At 38.5% G+C, this 16,324-nt stretch overlaps 1 protein-coding gene across 2 annotated transcripts; it reads right to left on the bottom strand.

Annotated features, from left to right (window-relative positions):
* Positions 1 to 5,417: 5,417 nt before the first annotated feature.
* LOC105053603 (uncharacterized) lies at positions 5,418 to 15,814 on the bottom strand. Of its 2 annotated transcripts, none has more exons than XM_010934835.4 (2): positions 13,640 to 15,810; positions 5,418 to 6,087 (listed from the first exon to the last, which is right to left on the bottom strand). In XM_010934835.4, the coding sequence occupies exons 1-2, from the start codon at positions 15,248 to 15,250 to the stop codon at positions 5,758 to 5,760; spliced, it is 1,941 nt and encodes a 646-aa protein (XP_010933137.1). In that variant the 5' UTR covers positions 15,251 to 15,810; the 3' UTR covers positions 5,418 to 5,757. The 2 variants fall into 2 exon arrangements, with proteins under 2 accessions (XP_010933137.1, XP_010933138.1); XM_010934836.4 differs by having other exon boundaries at positions 5,817 to 6,103; positions 13,640 to 15,814.
* Positions 15,815 to 16,324: the final 510 nt, after the last annotated feature.

Genomic DNA, 16,324 nt, shown 5'->3' with positions numbered 1-16,324 from the left:
ATGCTGATCAGGTCAAAAGATGGTTGTCCAAGAAATTCTCTACGAAAGATCTAGAAGAAGCATCCTATATTCTTAAAATAAAGGTCTATAGGGATAAATCTAAAAGGATGCTAGGCTTGTCATAAAAATTGTACATAGAGAAAGTACTGAAGAGGTTCAGTATGAAAAATTTAAAAGAGAATTTTTACCTCTTAGCATGGTATTCATCTTTTCAAGATGATGTGTCTGACCACATCTGAGAAAGCTCAGCGTGTGAGTAGGATTTCTTATACTTTAACCATAGAGAGCCTCATGTATATCATACTGTGTACTCAATTTGATATTACTCTTACTGTGAGTGTCATGAGCAAGTATCAGTCGAATCCAGATGAGGAGCACTGGTAGCTGTGAAGAACATCCTTAAGTACTTGAAAAGAACTAAGAATTTGTTTTTGATCTTTGAAGGAGGTTCTGAGTTACGAGTCGAGGGGTATACTGATTCAGACTTCATATCTGATCCTGATGATAGAAAGTCTACATCAGAATATATGTTCACTTGCAATGATGACGCAGTCAGGTAGAAGAGTTTCAAGCAACCCATCATAGCTGATTCGACTACAGAGGTTGAATATGTCACTGCTTCAAATGCTGTAAAGGAAGGCTTCTGGTTCAACAAGTTCATCACGGAGTTTGGGGTAATAATATCAAATGCCATACTACTTTATTGCGACAACAATAGAATCATAGCACTTGCTAAAGAGCCGACGTCTCATCAGAAATCAAAGCACATCGAGCAACGACACCATATCATATGCGACTACCTCGAAAAAAAAATATATCAAGGTGCGAAAGTACACTCCGTGGATAACGTGACAGATCTGCTGATAAAGCAATTGAGCCAGCCAAAGATGGAAGTCCACCTTGAGAAGATGGGATTAGATTAGTGGCCAATTGACTTTAGTCCAAGTGGAAGATTGTTAGGTGTATGTCTTAGAAACTAATATGACTGACATATTTAATAAATCTAGGACATAATTTTGTACTTAATTCATTGATTTGATCAATAAAATACATATTTTTTTCATTCAAGTGTGATGTATCCTTGAATCATCAATAGAATTAACATTTCGATCATATTCTCAAGGTGTTGAGAATTAGAGATATGTATATAATTTCTAAATACTTTCGATCATAGTATCATCATGAGGACGGTGATCAATTCGGATAGACCAACGCACAGATCGCTTCTTTCGAGATGGATGAGTCTCTTGTCTACAGTGTAGAGACACTGAGCGATGAGTATGGATAGTTGTTAGAGAACAACTAGTACTGAACGTGACATATGAGAGATCACTTGGATTTTTAATCGATCATCAGTGATTGTCTCGATGCTGTAGTTGTGTGAATGATCTTGTGATCTGCGATAGTATGACTGCTCGCAGTGAGACTGCTGGAGTTTGACTGACACATAAACATGATCTCAATGAGTCCTTGTAGTGGATGTTGATGACAGTTGATCCACTATAGGAGTAAGATACGCATCTAGATGGAATCTATCGATCTTGATAGAAAGGAGTAGTCCTATGAGATTTGAGAGGCTAAGTCCGAGAGTCTGTAACTACAGTAGTGTGATTGATGAAAAAGAGTTTTCATGAGGATCGTAATTGGATTTGAGCTGATCGAATCTATCATATGACTGATGATGAGATTTGATGATTTATTCATGACTGTCATCTAGTCGAGACTCACGATAGAGGGACTGAATCACATGTGAACTATATCTTGAGGTTCTTTTTCGATTCTATTAAGTTACCACTACATACTGCTAGATGTCACTGGTGAATGATGAGAGCTCATTAAGGTTGCTCAAGATCGATAATCCTTGATGAGTTAGAGTAAAACTGTTTTGACCCATTGAAAGAAATTTCAGTGATACTATGATAAAGATCATTATATATCTCACTACTAGATAGAATTAAATCTATGGGTCACACAACAAAGGAATTAGGTCTAAAATAAGCAATTAGGCTTATGAAGTCTCAATTGAGTTTAGAGAAATCCTATTGGGTTTAGGATAACCTTGCTAGCACATGGTTGAACCCAATTTTCTCTTTGTATTTGAATTTTTTATTTGATAAGATTAATTCAAGTTTAATTACCTGCTAATAACCTAAATGAATTAGATTCATTGAGCTTCAATTATTGGGTGCCTAGGGTTTTGGATCAAATGAATTAAAGGTTCAAACCCTTAATCAATTTCTTTGATAGTTTTGATTGGGCGCCACTTAATTTGATCAAGTTGGGCATGCCCACCCATTAGAGGGCATGTTAGACCAATATGGAGCATCCCTAGGCTCCATATGGCATGTGTATTTGTGGGTACAAGGGCTTCAATAGTTGGCACTAAAAGGATCTCCTAAAGGGGATCAAATAACTAAAGGAATAAAGATTCCTAATGCAAGTAGGATTTGTTTTAAGTGATTGTTTGATTTTAATTAGAATTCAAACCTTATGCCTATTTAAAGGAGCCTTCCCTAAGGCTCTTTAGTACTAAATTTTAGCATCTCATGCCTCCCTTAGAAGGTCACCATGCCCCCTCTTTCTTCTCCCTCTCTTCTCCCTTGAAAATCCAACACCCAAGGAGTTTAGGCGTCTCACTTTTCCATGCCCAAAAGGTGTTTGGGCACCCCTTTGTTTGCTAGTTTTCAAATTTTAATTGCTTCATAATCCAGGAAAGAAAAGCAAAAGAAGAAGAGAAGAACAAGATCAAAAAAAAAATCAAAGAGTTGATCGCGATCCAGACTTCATTCAGATTCGATTTTCTTGAAGAAGAAAATCAATACCAAAGAGGGCCGTTCCAGACTGATCCTGAGTGGATACTCATAGAGGTCGGACACTTGTGCAGCTAAGAGAGAATTTACTTTCTTCTAGATCCAAATTTGAACAAAAAAATTATAAAACAAATATGTGATCCGATTACATATTCAATTTTAGCATAAAATTCAGTATGTAATCAATTTCGGCATATGAAATAGATTCTAGTGTTCTATATTTTATACATAAATGATATAGATTAAAAAGATGTTTTAATCTTCTATTCTGCTACATTGTTTAGAAAAATTTTTTTGAAACATATATGGATGCCCCAACACCAAATTCCTACAAAAATTCCAATTTAAGATGTCAAATACTTTTTCAAGATCTAGCTTGCAAAATATGCTTCTGTCTTTTGTCCTCTTATAGGGAGAATGATATTTCGTCCCTTAATAAAAGCTAACTATGAGTCTTCAATAAGCATTGGGAGAAATTTGGAGAGCCTCATAGCCAAGATCTTCATTATATTTTTGTAAAGACTATTACAAAGACTAATTGGCCACAGTTCCTTTGGAGAGAGAGTGCCTTCTTTTTTTGGGAGAGGACAATGTAAGCAAAGTTCGGTTGTGATAAATCCAAGTTCCCTTTGTGAAGGCCGTCCAACAAAATCACAAGATCATCTTCAATCAAGTTCCAAAACTTTTGGAAGAGGGAGAAGTTGAACCCATTGGGATCGGATGCTCTGCGACCATTGTTGGAAAACATCACCTGTCTAATCTCGTCTCTAGAAAAGTGTAGCACTAGTTCTTGGATATTCACTACAGGCTCCCCATAAAGAAGATTCTAGTTCACTATAGTCTTTAGTACAGAGCCATTGCCAAGTAAGTTTCTAAAGGTGTAAAGATTCGAAGCAATGTCCTTTTGACCGAACTCAACACAAAATGTCCCTTTGACTGAACTCAACACCCCTGTCCCTTAGAGTTACAATGTCATTCCCCTACTTGCATCCCAAAGCAACTTTATGAAGTACAATGTGTTTTTATCCCTCTTTGAGTCAGGTGATCTGAGATCTTATAACAAAATCAATACCGGAAAACAAAAAATCTCTGCAGATTGTATTATTTATTTCTATTTCATTCCATATATTATCCAAAAAAAAAAACTATTAGAGAAGGTGAAAAAAAGTGACCACAGGCAATAGATATTATGTATTTGATCACATGTATTTCAGTCTCGATACCTTGCTTTACTATGAAGGTCATGGCAGCTTGCTAAGGCTTTGGGAAAGCCGAGATATTTTAGGATCTGTTTAGATATTTCTGCAGAAATATCCTATAGGAATTGGACCTATTGGCCACCTAGTTTGTATCTTAGAGAAATATTTTGTGCACCGTGGGTGGTGAGCACACCGACGGTGATTGGCCTCCATGCAGGCCAGCAAAAAAAAAAAAATTTTTTTTTCTTATACTGTGCGTAATCCTGTGTGTGAGCCAATCACCGCGGGTGGTGCAAACGAGCTGCACCATCTGCGGCACACAAAGTATTCTCTTGTATCTTATAAGGGTTACGGAGGTTCTTATCTAAATCTCAGCCTGTGGGCTTATTGGTCTAATAAAGATTCATAGAGATCTTTTGTCTTTCCGCAGGATTCAGGCTGATAGGGTGTTGGATTGATATGCGCCATGTTCAAATGGATTTCCCGGTCCAGAAATCTCTAACAAGAAATTCACTCTAAATTCTGCTGGATTACCCAAACAAGCTCAAGCTTGAAGGAGGCACCTCAACAATGGACAATATTTTTGGAACAACTTAACAATTGAAAGGTAGGTAGGTAAGTATTCAACAAGGGTGACACCCGTCACAACCCTCCCGGCATTTTGTTTTTTTTTTTAAGAAAAAGGAGGATATGAAAGGACACCTGCTTAATTAACATTATAAAGGACAAAGAGGAGTAACATGGGACAAGGAGGGAAGAGCATTCCAGGACGGGGAGGGTGGGTAGGACAAGGAAACAGGAGATGAGAGGGGACAAGTTTACAAGAGAATGCTGGTTGGGAGATCAGCCAGAACAGTTTTGTTCCTGTTCCTTTGTTAAAAGTAGAGCTACCAACTAGAACTTTGTGCTGCTACAGCCCTTTCTAAGAAAATCCACTTACAATCATGTTCCAGCCAAATTGTCCCAAAATTTTTCATGGGCTTCAAGTTACGGGTTGCTGGAATTGCATATAAATTTGCAGCTTAAATTCGTGTAATTGGAAAGCAGTCATTTAAGAGACTTTTGGAAACTAGAAGTCTGACAGAAACAAAAATAAATGTTAAAGCTAAGATCAAGCGTCAACATCGGGACACTACCATAAGCCTAAAGATCCACAAGACTATGCACATGTCCATGACTAACCTAATCAAACAACAGTTATATGAGTGGCCAAATATTCGAATTCTCATCACACAAGCATGAAATTTATCTTGATCATGCACCAGATAACCAAAGGATTCCAACAAGTTCAAGACAGATGGTGAACATCAAAAGGTTCCACAAATGAAAAGCAGGCCTCATAAGAGAGAGAGAGAGAGAGAGAGAGAGAGAGAGAGAGAGAGAGAGAGAGAATATGGTACCAGAAAAGGGAAAAAGAAAGACATAATTACACCTGTTAATTTAGGCTTTTTAGTCCTTGAAAATAGCAGCATGCATGTGTACCAATACTTGGCACAAGAAAGAATGTTCCAACAAATTTTAAACACATTGAATTTGGTTACAAGTGGTTCCTGAGGTTTTGGATCACCATTCCTGAAGGTTTCTTAAATTTACTTCCCATTAAGTTCAGCCCAAGCTTGCAATCCCAGTTGGGCATAATAAGTCATCTTTTACCGAAATAGCCTTGTGAAGCTCCGGCAACCGGTCATGGGTAGTAGCATCCATCACTGCACATGTTTCTCAATGTACATCTTCTCCTCCCTAAGGTTTCATTGGTTGTGACCTTTTACTTTCTTGGACTTGCTCTTGCTTTCCTGCATCTTCTTTTTCTTCGCCTCTGGAGTCGTCCAAGTGTAATCAGGTGGTATCACAAAAGGATCCTGGATATCTTCCACACGGCTGCTTGGTCCTGATGTTGTGGAGTAGGACTGACGGTAAGGTGCCTTTATCCACTGAATCCAGGAGCTTGATGATGGTGCTGCAGGGATCTTGCTTTCAGGGCTTGAAGGAGGGGTTTCAAACTCTTCCAAGGGTTGTAACTCTTCAAACTTTGTGAATGTAACCAGCACCCGGATGGTAGGTATGACTGGAATTGCCACCTGCAAATGTCTCCAACTTCACACACAAATGATACAAAATGAAGATGCAACCTACTGTACCATATGCATATTCATAAGAAAAAAATGTAGTTGGCAGTTGATTAAGAGAGTTCAAAGAAGCTAAGTTGACCCTCAAGAAGTTTCAGCCTACTGATTGTATTCTGTCCTCATTAGATGTTCTCGAAGGATTGCAAGATGAATGTGATATATGTAGAATCAGAATATTATAAAACCATATTTCTGTTAATTTCATGTCATTTCTTTCATTAATCATTTCAATGTTATCTCCAGATGTCCCAAGTTCCATAACCTCCACCTCTGAAAAATATGATACAAGGACACTCCTGTACGGTACACAAAAATAATTGCATGACAATATCAAAGGATGCAATTTGGCAGCCCAAATACAAAGTAAGTCTGTTAATGATACATTAAAATATTAAGTTGCATTGTTCCAATATTGAAGAAAATGAATGAAAAAGTCTGATTCTTGACCATAAGTGTTCGGTCATTATAAATTAATATTATTTGGCACCAGAAATTTTTGAAAGTTCAAATCTCCCTAATTGTACATTAGAAACAGTTCAAAAATTTTGGAACTGGGTCATATTGTGTCCAAGGGGCTGCTTGGTTGCTTGCATTTCTAGATGCCTGCAAATGCTTACATTTGTATTTGCAAGTGTCTTTTTGTCTTGCTTGCATCTGAAAACTACAACTGCAGAAACCAGTCAGCATATCCTCAAAATGAATGAGGGTGAGAGCCACAGGAATCAATAATCTAGTGGTCTAGCAACCAGCCTACATTCTTTTTACCATGGGGAGGTTGAAGTTAAATTCAATCAAAATGCTTGCTTTATGATACCACAGCAGGTACGCATTGATTAAGCTCTTCAGTGTGCCTATTTTTGGGTAATCACTCCTACATCATTTCCCATATCCACAAGTTCTTGTTGATCCCTCCATTATGCCAACTTTATTACTACTCTCAGAACGCCAGTACAGAGTTTGACAGTCCATGATGGCCCCACTGATCCATAGTCCAAATACAACTCTTCCAAGGCAGGGTTAATTCTAATAGTACCTAACCCCCATTCCAGTAATGGCATCTTCAACAGACTCCCCCCATCAAAACTGTGTGCAAACAATCAATTCATACTCACATTCTTCACCTTTAATGCTGCTGTGAAAGATCAAATATCCCTGCATGTGTATAGAACCACTACCCCAAAACCATGTTTGCACATCCAACTCTATACTAAATAACAAAGAAAAAAGATGCACAAGTGTACGAGATCCTTTGATGATAGTAAATATAGAAAAAACTACCAGCTACACAACTAAAATTTATCATTTAGTTACTGGTCAGAGAAAGCAATACTGGATGAGAGGCTATCTAGATTTCACATCTTTGAAATTATCACCATGACTAAAAAGACCAGAAAGTGGATTTAAGTGACACAGGATCATATTTGGATATCTGATTAATTAAGCAAGAAAACAAAAATTGTATACCAACTAAGTGCAAAATCTTATTTGCTTTAAAATCTTAGAATGACAGGGCCACCTTTGTATCATCCATGTCAACTGATCTACCTATCTACTAGCCCGTGCATATTGGAGTTATAGGTCCTACCTTAGATCAATGCATACCAATATTTATTTTGTTCCTTTTTTTTATTTTCATTTTTTTTTGGAGGATCTTTGGTTTGACTGGTTGACCTAGTCCAAGAAGTTTCCTCGAGTGGCTCGTGTGCTTTTATGTGGAAGACCATGTTGGGAGTATGTCAGGGAACCGTCAAGTTTGTTGAGGCTTATGCGTTTCAGCACATGAAAAACCACATTTATCTTATCTCTTCATCTAAAGCTTGAGTATACTCTGATTGAAAATTGCAGTCTCTCCTATGCCAAAGGTCTCTCCTATTCCAAAGAACACCTCATCCCAGGAAATCTTCTTCAAAAAACTTGATTCCAACAATTCTTTCCTTATGTTTTCCACTCATGTTGCTTAAAGAATTATATCAAACCTTTCTGTTTTCTTTTCTTCTTCCAGGCAGAAGAGCATAAGAAAGGATAGGGTCCTTGTTTTTCCAAAGAGGATTAGCAAAACCCTGTGCATCATCGGGTGAATCCTTACAATATCAACTGCATGCTCTGATCCATCATTAACTTTTGAATCTTTTTATCATCTTAAATGAAATTTATATTTAGTGTTTTCAACATCCTTGCTCAAGTAGATTAAGATTTGCTGAAGCAACTAGCATTCTTAGAGACGTATATCTTTCTAATCTTGCACACAGAATAGCACTTTTATGCCCAAGTCTGTGTTATCATCTATCACCTCCATGTCTTTTCATTGCTTAAATCTTGTTATCCCCACACACCCAAGGAAAATCTACGGAAAAAATGTATGGTAACCAAAATGGTGCTAAGGCCAGAAAGTTTTTAGGTTCTTGTTTTAAGCATTGGTTAAATTAGATGCATCATTGGTTGACTGCCACTGTCCTTGCTGTGTTGTCACAAGACCTCTCCTTGAAAGGACAACAGCACTAGTTGTGACTTGAGGAACCTATCAAATGAAGTCTCTCGAGAGCACCCGAAAGCAAACAAAGTTACCAGATGAGCACCCCAATTTCCACTAGCACATAAACAAACACAACAAAATATCAGTCATCATTTCTTCAAAATTTTGTGTTTTCATCTAATAAGTTGCGTAATATTTATTACCCCCTCAAAAATACTAAGCAACATGGAGACACTTCAAAAAGAATATGGATTAGATGATGCTAGATAGACAGGTTTACCTCCAGTTTTTAATTTTTCTCAAAATGGAAAACAATAAAAATATAAATGGAGAAATGTGTTAATTTGAATATCCCTTATCTGTGCAAAGGCTTATCGTTACCATTCTAGATGAGACCTTCTTGGTTGCCTGCTTGGTTAGGTTGTGTAAAAATACAAGATCACAAGCAATTAAAAACCCTAATCTTCAACTTGAAAAGAAAATAGTTAAGTTATTCCTCAGTTTACTCCATAGTAGAAGACGGAAGATGGACAGAAAAGAAAGAAAGAAAGAAAGTTGGGGACATTTAACAAGAGATCTCAGAAGAAGAGTTTCTGTATGATGGAACAGGAAAGATGTGTGGTTCAATCTACATGTACCAGGCTGTTAAAGAAAAAAGAAAACAAAAGAAACTGAGTTTGTCCCCATAATCAATGCCACCAACCTCAACATACTCAATCGTTACCAAACAGTCACCATGATCTCGTATGCACAAGGAAACATGTTCCACTTGAAAAGTTTTCTTGGATAAGGTCAACCAGTCAAACAAAAATTGTAAAAGGCAACTTATTAGAAAAAATAACAAAGAACAAAAAACTGGAACAACTTTAAAACTTAATTTGTCATACTCGGGCCCAACTACCAAGGTGGCCCCTGTAATTAGGGCAATGGTCTAGAACATACATAGGATATGATACACAAGTCAAGAAAGATGAAAGACAAAAACAGGGAGAACTGAAGAACTACTCCCAACATTTCCTCCAGTTTATTATCATCAGTGCTTCACACTTAAAAGCTAGATACTTTGGGGCTGGATCTTTGTTTACATATTCAACAATTTGATGATAACATTCATCTTATATCAAATCCCCAATGCAAACAACATGCATGTACAATGCCATGCCATATTGACCAAGGATCAACTGATGTGCACCAAGGGAGGGCACCACAGGCAAAAGAATCAGTTCAAAAGGCCCCCTGGGCCCTGATCATTAATTCAATCAACAATTCCACAATCATTAAGATAGAAAGGCATACTCGGTCCACATCCATCCAAACAGGCATATAAAAAGCAAATTAAAGCTCCTAATTCACTTAAATGGTGCAGATCATGAGTCCTTTTTTCTGTCTACACAGTATATGAGCATTTTAGACTGTTTTATATAAAATTTGCCATCTCAGAACCAGACCACATACCAGCACCATCCTATTATAGTGTTAGTACACCGTATGGTATGAGATGGTGAGGCATATCGAATGTCAGCATGGTATAAGACTGTGTACCGATTTGGTATGGTATGGAACCACTTGGTATGGCAAACATTGGTTTTATGCTTTTATTTTGGTTTAAAACCATGATTTTTTAAAGGATTTATTGCTCACTACACTGTTCATGCTACATTAACTGAAGTGTGATGGATGGCTGGTTGAAGTCCCTTTTTTCCTTTTGGGTTTTTCTTACTTGGTTTCTTACTGTTCCAGCTTGGGTGAATAATTCAGGGTAAATTACTTGGTTTCAAATGATAGAGATAGATTAGACTAGATTGTGTTCCAAATTGCAGAAGCTTAACAATCAAACTAGTGAATATTAGTGGTGATTTGAGTTATTATTTGTAGAGGACAGATAGCATATAAGAAGTAGCAAGCAGAAATTATCTGATTGAATGGAAAAGACTTCACATGGGCTAGGTTCAGCTACAGTTTATTCCCCTTTCTTTTTCTCTTACATCTCCCCAATAACCTCTTCCTCTCCAAATCTCTTTACATTTCTCCCCTTATTCCTTTTTCTCCAGTAAACTGCAGTAAATTCTTATAGTTTAATTCTGCTCCTAGTATTCAAAAGAGAAAATGGCTCTTCATTTTTACTTATTAATTGACTGTGAAAATTTCTGTTGTTTTTACATCACAGTTCTTCCACTTAAATTCTGGTCTCTTTCATTTGTTTGATGCAGGAAACTTAGGCATGGTCTGCAAAGCGTTGCTGGATCTAAAGGGCTCAGGTAGTACAAGACTAGTTGGATAACTTACTTTATTGTCATGTTACAGGAAACAAGACAGAACAAGAGAAACTTGTCAGTTAATTAAACAACAATGCCCAAAAGATTTCTGTTCTAACATTAATAGAAAGATGGTGCTTTTCATGAAAAAGGGATTCAGAGTTCTATTGGAGTCAAAGATAGTCTATGGAAGATTAGTAAAAAATTTTGGATTGCAAAAATTGTTCTAGTGCAGAAAATAAGAGAAAAAAAGTGTAAGAATTCAAAGTTTATTGAAAAATCATGATGCATAAACAGTAGAAAATTACATAATGAATCAATAACAACAGCACAAAAAGAAAAAAACTAATCTCAAATTCCTTGCTCATAGAAGAGACACGAGCAGAACAAAATTGTATAGTGTGAAGAATTTACTACAGTTGAAAAAGGAGGGAAAAAGAAAAGGAAGAAGAAATTGAGAACATTAAGGAGAATAGGAGATCAATTAGATATGCCAGTTCGCTTGCGTGCTCAATCCTTCTTAAATAATAACCCTTGTTTTAGCCTTAGACTACTATAACATAGGACTCATTCAAATTTAATCTATCGCTTTGAAACCAATAATTTGAACCCCAAGTTATTGACCCAAACTAAGACTTACAGACTAACTAAACTCTAGAAAGGAAATGAAAGGGAATCCAGCAAGATGCTTGTCATTGTTGACAGCACTCTAGAATGCAGAGTTCTGAAATCTGAACTAGTAAGCCCCTTGAAAAATTAAGCTTCTAGTTCTAAATATATCTCTCTAAAATGCACTTCAATTATCTACACGCTAGGCATCAATTACAGTCAAAGTGTTAACTGACTTTCAGGCTCCAAATTGCTCCTCGAATGCGCCAAAGGGATGCATATGGATCAAGTATGCACTAATATCCCAATGATTGTAATATTTCAACCTTAGAGGACTTTTTCATGATCGCATGATGTTAATTTTCCTTTTTTATTTTTGATCCAATGTGTCCTTTCATCGGGCACATCAATTAATCTTCAGTCATTGTGGCATCAAAGCACTTCATGTAAGCAATATTAACAAGCACTACGAAAGAACGGAGAGATAGAAACAAATATATTTAAGATAATTAAAGTTAGATGGATGAAGTGTAGAGATCTTTCTAGAAGTTTGAGACCAATCCTTGGAAACTTATTGTAATATATACTAGGGGAAGCATTGGAATTGTAATGATCAAGAATAATGTGATGTAAAATCAATGAGAAGGGATGTTCTTGTACCATGGAGATCAACAAGAATATAATACAAAGGATTGCTCATATGTGCATTTGATGGGTCCAAAAAGTGGAAAGAAAGACCAAATTTTGCAAAAATAGAGGTCGTACTTTGTGAAAAAGGATCTGGAGAATGTTGCAGTTATATCTTGTTGAGTCTTAATAGGTAGTGATGAGTCATAAGCTAAAGACAATGTTGAATGGCTCTGAGCATTGTTATGACACTCTGCATTTAAACATGAAGTAGGTTTTGAAGAAGCATTTCTACAAGGTCAAAGTGAAATCTCAATTAGAAGACTAACAATACAACTACATCCATGGATAAAAAATTGAAGCAAAATCCCAAAGCAAAATTGAAGCAAAAATCAGCATGAGGAATAGATTTAAAGATATTAAAACCCCAAAGCAGCATAATTGGGCTTAAACACCCAAGGAGGTGGTTAACTTCCTTTTTCATTACATTACAGTATAATACTAAAAAAACTTATGTAGATTTTCCTCTCACCAACTTCTCTTCATTGTCCCATCAATTATAGAATAAGTCACAAGATTGAGAACTACAACCACATTTACACAAGAATAATAGTGAAATAAAAATTTTGAAGGACAAGACTATTAGACTCAAAGCATAAATTCAGCATCAGAATAAGAACTATCTGTAAGACATGTAATTTATTGATAACTACATATTCAACCCAAGTATTTAGCTTTTCTACTTCTAACTGATTGCATGATCAACAAAAGGATGACAAAGATTTTGTGACAATAAATTTGTTTCCCTTTCAAATAGATCAGGGTTCTTTTTCAAGAATCTTCAATTGTATATGAGATATTTCAGAAACATTACAACACAAGATTTCTTCTGCCATTAACTATTAAGAACTCACTGACAAACATGCCAACAAATTATATAACAACTTTCAACATTTATTAGCAACACAGATGTTATTGTCATAGATAAACTAAAAGGTGCATTGACGATGTTGTGACAAGCGCAATCCCAATTGCTGCAAGGAAAAGTTGGAATAAAAACTATAAAGGAGACAAAAACCACAAGGCATAATAATCATCAGTTTCATCAAAGAAGAAGCATGTTACAAAGAAATGAACATTTTCTGCAATGAAGTTTCTGTTGAGAACATTAATCATGTAAGACAACTAAATTCAGTTCCAACAAAGCATGGTCTTTTAGTGTTGCATTCCATAAACTACTTTCTGTGGGTAATGATTAAAACGATTTAAGATATTGAAGTGGATATATAGCAACTATCTACTTCTAAACGCCATACAACCAAAACCAAACGATAATTGAGTGATATTAAATATTACAGAAGAATTGAGCAAGCAAGTACAAAATGAAAACAACACAATGATGCAAATATATCCCATGATAGCTGTCAAAATCATAGTAAAGAACAGGTGTAATAAAAGGACATAGTGATTGGTTGGAGTTAATCATCGTACTAAGACTTAGGGGACACAAAGCCTAAATCATGAAGTTGAAGTCTCATACCCTGACTGGGAAAGTTCCAGGAGGAAGCTTGGTTGTAAGTAGGTCCCTTAGACGACGGATTGCCTTGACCTTGTTTGCAAGAATATCAAGCAATGGTAGCAGCTCTTCAGTCCGAAGAGGAAAGTTAGGAGAAAGCCAGAGAACAGGCCTTAAACCCTTCTTATACTCACTCTCCTTGCTAATCTCTTTATGCCGATGTCCATTTTCTAAACTAGCAACATATTTTTTTGAATCTCTATCCCTTCCTCTCCTAAGATCAACCTCCACCGAATGTCTTCCCGGCCTGCCTTGACACCTAGAAGGAGAATCACCAAGGAGATCACTTACCTTCTCATCCACACAAAGTGAGCTCCTTGGCGGCACAAACTTCTGCCCTTCTTGCTTGTGAGTCTGACCCCTCTTTCCCCAACCACCAAACCAACCCTTTTTCTCTTGCTTACTCTCACTGTTACTGCAGCTACTCATGTCTTCAATCGGAATCTCCCTTTGCTCATAGCAACTATGCCGGTGCGCAATGAACCCATCAGACCGACTTTCTTCAATCATATCTGGGGATTCCATCTTAAGTGCATTTTCCAATTGCTTCCTCTCCTCCTCTGTGAGGATGTCCTCAAATTCTTCACTCTCAGCATCATTCTCATTGCAAGAAGAAAAGAACTCCTCATCCGTCATAGCACCGGGGACCCGCCGAGACTTCACACTAACCACCACATGATGCATGTCATACACCTTGGCCTTCCAGGGGCCTACCATCTCTGTCCTCTCCTGCCTCCTCCATGTCAACTGTGGGAGCAGCACAGCCTGAGTCACATCAATTCCTGGCCGAAAAATGTTTGTTTGGGACATCGCCGACACTTCTTGCTGGATCTCCGACTCGCTGGCCGGAGTCCCAGCGCCATCCAAAGCATTCATCACCTCCTTATCCTTGTGAGAAATCATGCACAGTGATCCTGGTGGCACCTTCCCATCCTCAGACCCTTCCCCGAGGAACAGAACGCTCTGGTCAGACCGCTGAATCCGAAAACCATCGAAACCGGCCAGCGTCATGTCGGCCCGAAGACTGGAACCCCTCTTCCAAATCTTGTAGGTATCAGAGGGCGCAATTCGGGATATAAAAGGGATAACCGAGCTCTCGAAGTGGAAGGTGATCTCCATGTAGAAGTCCCTCATCCTCTTCATCGTCGCCACGACTCGGGGCAGCCTCCGGCACCACTTGGCCCAAGCTAGAGGCTGGTAGTGCCGGACTATTATCTTGGCAAGATTCACCTCCCGGGTGCAAATTGCCTCCTGGAGAGCACTCCACCCCTGCTCATTCTGGAGGCTCCAATCAGCGCCGGCCACCATGAGCATCTCGGTGGCAGTGGCATCCCCAAGCTTGACGGCCAGGTGGAGCGGCGTCTCTCGATTTGGGACGTCGCGCCGGTCGATCACCGCCGAGATTTGGTCGGCCTTCTCCTCCTCGGCGAGCGACGACGCCTCCGTCCAAATCTCCGAAGGGTCGGCGAGCCGTGGCACCGAAGCAAGTATTCTCTTCAGGCCGGCGTAGTCCCTGGCAAGCACCGCCTGGTGGATGGGGCTGTGGGTATACTTCGAAGCATCAATTCCGGCCATCGGACGAACACCAAAAGCATCAAAATCGAAACTTTACCACAATTACAGCAAGAACCCAATACTCATTTCCCCAGGAACCGAACTTCCCACGGAAAGACACATCAAACTCGACGCCAAGAACCGGGTTTGGAATCGCCGGTGCCCAGAGGCGGAAAACCGGCGAAAATCCAAGAACAAAGATCCGATTTTGAGCCCACCCAGCAGCCGAATTCAAGCAAATCTTGCTCCGAAGGGGGAGTTTCTCAGAGAAAACCCACCTCCCTACTTGAGGAAGGGATGGAACAGCGGGAGCCTCTGATCTGTGATTCAGAAGCGACAGGCCCTACAGGTGATGCATGTGGCTCACAAAACAATATATTATAGAAAGAGAAAGAGAAAGAGAAGAAGAGCGAGAAAGAGATAGAGAGAGAGAGAGAAAAAAAAAAGGAATCAAGAAAGGAATGGAGGACAGAACAGCACGAAAGCAAAGGATTTTAGAAGGGGAAAGAGGAAGAAAAATTTCACCAACGAGAGAAAAGTGGTACTCTTTCTCTCTACATTCCTCCACAGAGGAGGAGATGAAATTATTCCAAATATATATAGATTTTAAAAAAAAATAACCTTGGTAGAGAAGACTAGAGGGAAGGGACCTTTCGGAGATATTTCTGCCATTTTGTTGGGGCAGCGGGGCCCACAGCAAATTAAGCGTCCGTGACCTTGAGGCACACCGAATCGGCGGTGAACGAAGCTGGCATCGGTCCGCAGGAGTTGTGGTTGGACGGTGGAGATGGGTTTTCTCATCCGTCGTTGGCTCATTGGTTGTTTCGTAATGTCATGTGGAGGCTTTACGTGCGTTGATTGATGGGAATGTTGGTGGTGGTGGGGAAAAATAACGGCGGCCGGGGAGACTTTTTGTTGTTCGTTGGTTTGATTGGTTTACACCGTTGAGATTGTGATATATTGTGCAAAATTAATTCCTTGGTTGGAATACATTTTGGTTGGCTGAAGACTCCAATGACAGTTATCCTATTAACTATTAGTCACAGCGTTTCTCAACATCTAGCTGGTTTTCTATGTATTTAAAGGGTGTATACT

Source organism: Elaeis guineensis, chromosome 11 (assembly GCF_000442705.2).
Source record: "Elaeis guineensis isolate ETL-2024a chromosome 11, EG11, whole genome shotgun sequence".
Classification (NCBI taxonomy): Eukaryota; Viridiplantae; Streptophyta; class Magnoliopsida; order Arecales; family Arecaceae; genus Elaeis; species Elaeis guineensis.
This window is presented reverse-complemented; position numbering and strand designations above follow the sequence as displayed.

Bases quoted from the DNA above. Each gene is read 5' to 3' on its own strand.
- LOC105053603 (XM_010934835.4), bottom strand. From the start codon at position 15,250: ATGGCCGGAATTGATGCTTCGAAGTATACCCACAGCCCCATCCACCAG. The intron at 6,088-13,639 runs GTATGAGACTTC...AGACATTTGCAG, and splicing joins CTGGAACTTTCCCAGTCAGG to GTGGCAATTCCAGTCATACC.